Here is an 8,419-nt window from a genome sequence, read left to right as displayed (position 1 = left end):
GGACTGATGGATTTAGGACTGTGAAGGTCTGGTTCAAGTGTTCTGTAACAACACAGCACAGATGGAGAGGTGGAAGATCTCAGACCTGACTTTACACCTGGACAATGTCTCCCCCCTGAGGAAGGCATGGGATCAAGTGTGTTACTGGGACACACCTGAAGACAGGTACAGCAACAACAACTTTCAATTGATTCCTGAGGTCAAATAAGATTTATGTAAAAAACCTAAAAGACAAAAAATATTAGTTGTAATGTATATTATTAAATAATTGTGTACAACTCTAAAATACATAAATTCCCAAATGCACTTTTTATATTTTTATTGTATTTTATTTATTTGCATGTGTGTTATTATTTTTTACTTACTTGTCCTGTCCAACAGCTGGGCAAACACATCAGGGCTGAGGGCTTCTTGTGTTAGACAGATTTTACTGTTACACTAGGGGTCATGAATCTTCTGACACGCGAGGTGTCTATTTGTATAAACCCCTTTGGGATTTGAGGCAAAACTTTATTCACATTTATTGTGTATGAATGCATTTTTTCTTGGACTGGACGGGGGGGGGCTGGGAGGTTAAGGAAATTGGAGGATGATTAAAGAAACACAAACAACACAAAGCAACAAGTTACTGGAGGTCCATCACTACAGTTTGGTATAGTTAGTCTAAAAGGGTAAGGCCTGACCCCAGACTCACTAAAATATGACAAAAACGTACTTTTTTAAAAGCTGCAATCATGCAACAGAAAAACACTGACCTTAGCAGAGATTTGCTTTGATTTTATTTTTTACTTTTAGTTTTTTTCGGTTTATTGAGAACCTTTTTTCATTACATCACTGCATGGATAACATTTAAGCTATTAAGTTGTAATTTATTTTCATTTTTTATTTTTTATTGTAAATGATGTATCCATTTCCCATTTGCATGTTACTGTTTGCGCCCTCATTCGGTGAACGTAGGTACTGCATAGCAGCTTCAACATCACACGTGGTTTAAGAACCGCCCAGCTGAGCTCAGAGAAAACCTGCGCAGTGAGCGTACTGCGCAGCACAGTGCCTGCGGAGCTACCAGCGTCCTTCCTGCTTATCCTGGCTAGCCGTCCGAGTGCTGGCATTCTAGTGTTCGCACTATGACAAACATTCCGCATTAACGACACAACAGAAACGTTTGCATCATACCAACACAAACAAGTAAGTGACCGCCTGTTCGATGCACGAGCTAGCTAAATCCTTGCACCCGCTAACAGTTGTTGAACACAGAAACGACTTAACGAGGGAGTCCCAGCTTATCATATCGCGTAAATGCAATGACCAGAACCTGGATGTGCCCGGTTTGAATTTGTAAAAGGAGGATTCGAAGTTGAAGTTTTAGAGTACTAAAACCGATGTTGTTACGTGCTAACGTAGCTAGCCCGCAACTAATGATGACGTCATCGAGGTCGAGTAAGGTCTGAACTTGACACTATTTTTCCATAACTCGACGTTTGGACGAACTCTGATTCTGCCTTTGTGTCGTTTATAATAATTCTTCTTCCAGAGTTTATATTCCAGATGTCAGTCGGGTTGTGTTTGTCCTTAAAGCGTGTTGTCATTCTCCGATTGTCTGACTCTTGTCTTTTAGTTATTTATGTTTTTCCTGGTGTAACACTGTGATGCCCGTGGTTGTCTTTCCAGCTGTCGCCATGGTGATCCTGTCAGGCACAGCCACAGTGCTGCAGCAGTTTGTCAGCGGCTTAAAGAGTCGAAACGAAGACACCCGAGCAAAGTCTGCCAAAGATCTGCAGCATTATGTGACCACAGAGCTGAGAGAGGTACCTGCACGGAAAACCGGGATGCTTCGACTGCCTCACACTTTGTTCTTCATTTTCTGATCTTCTGCTTCAGCTCAGCCAAGATGAAGCCACGACGTTCTACGACGAGTTAAACCACCACATATTTGAGCTGGTGTCCAGCTCTGACGTGAATGAGAAGAAAGGAGGCATACTCGCTATCGGTACGCTCAGTCACGACCTCCAACCCCACATGCCTGCTGTGTGTCCAGTTGCTTTATGTTGTTGGTGCTGCACCTATGTTCCAGTGAGTCTCATTGGCGTTGAGGGAGGAAATGCCACCAGGATCAGTCGCTTTGCCAACTACCTCCGCAACCTCCTGCCTTCCAGCGATCCTGTGGTCATGGAGATGGCCTCCAAAGCAATGGGCCACCTGTCTATGGCGGGAGACACCTTCACCGCTGAATATGTGGAGTTTGAAGTGAAGAGAGCTCTGGAGTGGCTGGGGGCCGACCGAAACGAAGGCAGGCGCCATGCAGCTGTGAGTCCCGGGCCGACCACACGGACTGTTTGTTGTGTAAACAGAATGCTCGCCATCCTGAAACTGTCCTGCCGCACTTTGGAGCTTCGGTTCTTGAATCATGTCTGACACATCTTTGGAAGTTTGAGTGTCGAGACAAAAGTTTCCACAAGTTACCGTTAAACAGGTCTGCAGTGTAACTTAGTGACGTTTATTTCTGTGAGACTTTTGCCAGAAAGAGTCATAAATGACGTGACCAACGACATTAGCAAAAGTCCTCATTGCAGCACCACAATTTGACCCGCGGCCGTCAGAAAGGGAAAGATTTCATTGCTGCCCTTAGCGTCTCAAGACGTAAAGGACAATAAGAAGAAGAATAACGCAACGTTCAACTGAGTCAAATGCAGAGAAAAGGTTAAAAAAAACCTAAACTGAGCATTTCCCAGTCACCTTCATGTCATTCAGATCTCCCTTTAGAGGCGTTTCAGTAGAAGGATGTCAGCAAAAGCCAGATTGAGATTGTTCTTCTGCAGTAAACTGCTCTGCAACAACCTTTTCTAGAATCTTTGAGACTAAAAAGAGTTTGGAGATGGTCCTTTAAGATTACTTTGAGATGGAGATGGATGGATTTAGCTTTTCTAACAGGACGCCTGTATCTGCTTTCCAATCAAAGGACTGATGTGATAAAACACAGCCGTTCATTTTAAAACACTGAGATGTTGACACGTCCATAATGAAGACCTGCTTCAAAGCTTTTCCTGCGTCTGTTCAGGTGTTGGTGCTGAGGGAGCTGGCCGTCAGCGCACCCACCTTCTTCTTCCAGCAAGTCCAGCCCTTCTTCGACAACATCTTTTATGCAGTCTGGGACCAGAAGCAGGCCATCCGAGAGGGCGCCGTGTCGGCCCTGCGAGCCTGTCTCATCCTCACCACCCAGAGGGAGACCAAAGAGATGCAGAAGCCTCAGTGGTACAAGGTGAGACAAACGGCATCCGTGTTTTTAACGGTTCCCTTCCCCAGAAGGTGACGGGTCTCGGCAGAAAGCCTCAGCCCTGTCCTTGTCGTGTCCCGCAGCAAACGTTTGAGGAGGCGGAGAAAGGCTTCGACGAGACTTTGGCTAAGGAGAAAGGGATGAATCGGGACGACAGGGTTCACGGGGCGCTCCTGATTCTGAACGAGCTGGTCCGCATCAGCAGCATGGAGGGAGAGGTGAGATCTCCGTCCACGGTGGACCAAGTCCCGGGTCAGGAAGCTTGACAGCTCACGGCCTTTTCTCCGTCCAGCGAATGCGTGAGGAGATGGAGGAGATCACACAGCAGCAGCTGGTCCACGACAAGTACTGCAAGGAGCTGATGGGATTTGGAACCAAGCCCCGCCATATTACGCCCTTCACCAGTTTCCAGTCGGTGCAGCCGCAGCAGTCAAACGCTTTGCTGGGCCTGCTGGGCTACAGCACGCCGCAGGGCTTCCTCACCTTCGGAGCCGCTCCGGTACCGGCCAAGAGCTCCCTGGTGGAGAGCCGGTACTGCCGTGAGCTGATGGAGGAGAGGTTCGATCAGGTACGTCCGTCTGCGGTCTGTTGCTCTTTTAAGACCCGGCCTTGGATTGGTCCTTAGGTGGCGCTCTGATTCACCCACAAAAATCAGCGACTCGCAGTTCTTCTGTTTGTTCGCTGTATTTGTTTCCAACAGACGTTTTTCACCTTTGGTGCAAAAAAGTAAAAGCTCCCAAAACTTTAGACAAACATTTGAGATGCTTTCCTGTACGACCGCCATGCCAGCAGACAGTCACATGACGTCAGATCATCGATCAGCAGAGTTTTTGTGATTTTCTCAGTGTCACTTTCAATATATTTTTTATTTAAATATATTTCAGACAAAATCTTTTTTCCCCAGAACTTATTTCACTAAAACCTGAACTTCAGTCTCATTTCTGCTTCTATGAAAAACACCCGATAGTTTTACTGTGAAAACTAGAACCTTCACTGACAATTTACTTTACTTTTATACTCTGTATGAGCATATAAGTATCTATTAAATCCAACATAATTGTGTTTTTAGAGTGCTAATTACATTACCTGAAGTCTATTTTTACTATATTCTACTAGATTTATAAAGATTGCAAATCAGAGATCTCAGCCATCACAAATGTACTCGATTTCTTTCAGGAACAGATCGTAAAGACCAGAGTATTCAGATACTTGTTATAGCCCCAACTAACACCATAGCAAGTATTTGTAATGGGGTGAGTACGGTGCTCCTCAAACCGTGTTCTGGCGATTGTTGAGCTACAGTAAAAATACCTTAAAGTCCGACTGCGATCATCGTCTGATCTGTCTTCAAAGCTTCCCCAGTGGTTTTTGGTGGGGCCTTTTTTTGATAATTATTTTCTGCAGAGCACCTGGAGTAGATGGATCTTCAAAATAAAGTGTCGGGGAAGCTGCTCATTTTCAAAGTAAAAGTATGGAGTGTTTTTCATAGATAAAAATAATGAAAGTTGAGTTTGCTGAAATAAGTTAGTTTCAAAGCCGACAGGACACTGAACCCCACAGTGACCGAGCTCCACCGGCTCGCTCCTCGCCTGTCGACGCGTCTTCACGGGTGAATGAGGCGTGGAGCTTTAGGTGTCCTGGGCTTTATATTAGTACAGTATATTGACCTGCTTTGTTCATTAAGGTGTGCCGCTGGGTCCTGAAGTACAAAACCAGTAAAAACCCGCTGATACAGATGACCATCCTCAACCTGCTGCCGCGCTTAGCTGCCTTCCAGCCGCACAACTTCACAGGTGGGACCGTTACCTTGTTGTGCTTATTATGTATGTTCATGTAAAGCTGAAACTTGGATCACCAGCATGCGTCAGTCGCTTAAAACATGCTGTTTGTGTTCTGGAGGGTGAGTCATGGGACCCTGTATTGATCCTCCTCCCGCTGGTTGTTCAAGCAGATCAGTACTTGTCAGACTCCATGGGACACTTGCTAGGCTGTCTGAAGAAGGAGAAGGAGAGGACGGCAGCCTTTCAGGCTCTGGGACTGCTGGTCGTTGCTGTCAGGACAGAAATTCAGCCCTACCTGTCAAAGATCCTGGAGATCATCAAGGCGGCGCTGCCACCCAAAGACTTTGCACACAAGTCAGTCAATACAAACTGGGCTGTATATCCAGATGTTGGTAGAAAAAGACAGTAAGATGTTGTTTTAATGTTGGATGATTCGGTGACATGAGCTGTTTCCTCTCCATCTAAAGCAGATTCAGATTTAGTAGAAGTGTAAATGGACTATTTGATGCCAAAATAAAGTTCATTCAGTTCTTTTGAATGCGGGTCTGTGTGTTTTTTTTTGGATTCATTAGACTTGTGTCCATGTGTGCAGGAGGCAGAAGACCATTCAGGTGGACGCCACGGTGTTCACGTGCATCAGCATGCTCTCCAGAGCCATGGGGCCCAGCATCCAGCCGGACATCAAGGAGCTGCTGGAGCCCATGCTGGCAGTGGGGCTGAGGTAGGGCGGAGGGGAGCTTCTGCCCCGTACTCTGCAGTTGAACGTTTATGCGGCGGGCGTACCAATCATTGTTCGTCGTCTCGGCCCAGTCCCGCCCTCACAGCGGTGCTGTACGACCTGAGCCGCCAAATCCCTCAGCTCAAGAAGGACATCCAGGACGGCTTGCTGAAGATGCTGTCCTTGGTGCTGATGCACAAGCCGCTCCGACACCCCGGCATGCCCAAAGGCCTGGCTCACCAGATGGCCTCGCCGAGTCTCACCAACATCCCAGAGGCGGGGGATGTGGGGGGCATCACGCTGGCCCTGCGCACGCTGGGGAGCTTCGAGTTTGAAGGTTAGAACCCCGGACAGTTCCATCTCAACGGTCACTGGCTACCAAAAATACAAAGATGTTTTTCTCCAGATTTGGCAAAATAAGCATTTTCTTCTGAGTAATAGGATTAATAACTGTGAATTTGTCTGTTTATTGGTCAGAAATAAGATGAGACGGTGTGTTTTTATAGACAAGGAGAAACTTTTCATTTCATGAAGTGATTAAGTTATTTTTGTCATTGAGCATCACCTTATTGAGACAACAGGAAATGTATTACAGGTAGTTTGCATCTGCAGTTTTCTACTTCAACTGTGAAGGTTTGCCTTTTGATCATCATTTTTACCTTCTTTTTTTGTACATTTTTAAAGTTTAGTTTAGTTTAACTCGACAGTAGCAGTTATAGAAAAATAAAGACTAGAACCTGAACTCTCCATCCGACCTCTCCTCCAGGACACTCCCTGACCCAGTTTGTTCGCCACTGCGCCGACCACTTTCTGAACAGCGAGCACAAGGAGATCCGGATGGAAGCGGCTCGCACCTGCTCCCGCCTCCTCACGCCCTCCATCAACCTGATCAACGGCCACGTCGTCAGCCAGACCGCCGTGCAGGTCGTTGCAGACGTGCTCAGCAAGCTGCTGGTTGTTGGCATCACTGATCCAGGTAACATGGTTGGAGGACATCCGGGATGTCCAGGGCGGCGCCGTCAGCCCATAACCACAGCGATGATGACCTCGCCTCATGTCGTCATAGATCCAGACATTCGGTACTGTGTCCTTGCCTCGCTGGATGAGCGTTTCGATGCTCACCTGGCCCAGGCGGAGAACCTCCAGGCGCTGTTCGTTGCCCTGAACGACGAGGTGTTTGAGATCAGAGAGCTGGCCATCTGCACCATCGGCCGCCTGAGCAGCATGAATCCCGCATTCGTCATGCCTTTCCTCCGCAAAATGCTCATCCAGGTATGAGAGCGTTTCCCGCCTCGTCTGAAATGTTTAGACTTTAATTCACAGAGAAAAACATCCAATCCTCTCCACAGTCCTTCATCTCATTCATCAGCATGAAACCCTCTTCACTTTCTTATCACAGCCTCCTGCTCTCCAGGAAATGAATCCGCTTTTATTTGGTTAAATCAGTAAAGTTTTTTTTGACATTCAAAGGATTTTGGACTGTTTGGTTAATTTGTCAAACAATAAAGGAAAATATTTGACCCCTCTACCATTTGTCATTGAATAATTGGGGAAAATCCCCAAACTTGAAGGTTTTTGCTGCCAAAGGTTTTATGTTGATTTCGTTTTAGTCTGAAATCTTTTGCTCCAAAATAGTGATAAAGGCGTTCTTATTTATGTCACCCCTTTGTTGTGTAAATATGAGCGTTGGTGAGGGATGATGGTATGAATAGTTGTTCTAAATGCAAATAATAAATTAAACCTTTGTTTAGAGTTTCTGATGTTTCCGTTTTCTGCCTGTAGAGGGCAGCAGAGCTGACGTTCCAACAACAGAGACTGTTTTTGCGGAGCACAGAATAATAAATATGTCGTCAGAAATGTCGTGTTCTTGGAACCGTCGCAGATCCTAACAGAGCTGGAACACAGTGGAGTCGGCAGGAACAAAGAGCAGAGCGCTCGCATGCTGGGTCACCTGGTGTCCAACGCCCCCCGCCTCATCCGGCCGTACATGGAGCCCATCCTTAAGGTGAGACCCTGCAGCTTCTCCACTCTGACGCTTTAGGGGTTCAAAACAGGTTTGCTGACGTTCATCGTCGTGTCTGCTTCTGTTTCCAGGCTCTCATCCTCAAACTGAAAGATCCAGACCCAAACCCAGCCGTGGTGATTAGTGTCCTCGCAACGATTGGAGAACTGGCTCAAGTAAGAACTTGTGTTCCTCTGCGTTTTGGGTTGTTTTGATGGTGAAGACATTGAATTCACATGATTGGATGTTTCATTTTTCTCCAAAGCAGAGCGTCATCCCTGCTCTCAGATGTTTACCTCGCTTTACCTGCCAAGGTATTACAGTAGTCAGGTGGAGGCAGGAAGGGCCTGCAGGGCATTCAGAGGTCGGGGTGTGTGTGAGGAGCAGCTTTTGTGGACGGAATGAAGGGGCTACAGAAAAGAGAACGGTCTGGACTGTCCTGCTGTTCAAAATAAGAAATCTGCAAAAATTTAGGATTGAATTTGCATAAAGGATTCTTTGAAGAAAGAAAGAAATGATCAAAGTTGACCATAAATAAAGTGAAGACAGCACAATAAAAGAATATAAAGGGTTTGTGAAAAATGCAAACGCCGGGTATGAAACCAGAAGAGTTGTGCACCACAGCACCAACCAGGTGCAGTGGA

The 8,419-nt window shown here is 46.3% G+C and overlaps 1 protein-coding gene across 1 annotated transcript in view; it reads left to right on the top strand.

Moving 5' to 3' along the window:
- The first annotated feature begins 1,034 nt into the window (after positions 1 to 1,034).
- The window catches only part of mtor (mechanistic target of rapamycin kinase), a 62,172-nt gene continuing 54,787 nt past the window's right edge, over positions 1,035 to 8,419 (top strand). Inside the window, exons 1-15 of the mRNA XM_023956308.1 lie at positions 1,035 to 1,188; positions 1,672 to 1,808; positions 1,882 to 1,990; positions 2,075 to 2,307; positions 3,059 to 3,259; positions 3,358 to 3,492; positions 3,567 to 3,842; positions 4,959 to 5,067; positions 5,226 to 5,409; positions 5,648 to 5,776; positions 5,866 to 6,110; positions 6,540 to 6,749; positions 6,840 to 7,045; positions 7,656 to 7,778; positions 7,868 to 7,951. Of these exons, the coding sequence (XP_023812076.1) occupies positions 1,680 to 1,808; positions 1,882 to 1,990; positions 2,075 to 2,307; positions 3,059 to 3,259; positions 3,358 to 3,492; positions 3,567 to 3,842; positions 4,959 to 5,067; positions 5,226 to 5,409; positions 5,648 to 5,776; positions 5,866 to 6,110; positions 6,540 to 6,749; positions 6,840 to 7,045; positions 7,656 to 7,778; positions 7,868 to 7,951 (2,373 nt within the window). The 5' untranslated portion in view covers positions 1,035 to 1,188; positions 1,672 to 1,679. The remainder of the gene's footprint in view (positions 1,189 to 1,671; positions 1,809 to 1,881; positions 1,991 to 2,074; positions 2,308 to 3,058; positions 3,260 to 3,357; positions 3,493 to 3,566; positions 3,843 to 4,958; positions 5,068 to 5,225; positions 5,410 to 5,647; positions 5,777 to 5,865; positions 6,111 to 6,539; positions 6,750 to 6,839; positions 7,046 to 7,655; positions 7,779 to 7,867; positions 7,952 to 8,419) is intronic.

This window comes from Oryzias latipes, chromosome 7, assembly GCF_002234675.1.
Source record: "Oryzias latipes chromosome 7, ASM223467v1".
NCBI classification, from domain to species: domain Eukaryota; kingdom Metazoa; phylum Chordata; class Actinopteri; order Beloniformes; family Adrianichthyidae; genus Oryzias; species Oryzias latipes.
Note: the sequence above shows the minus strand (reverse complement) of the source record. Positions and strands in the feature narration are given on the sequence as shown.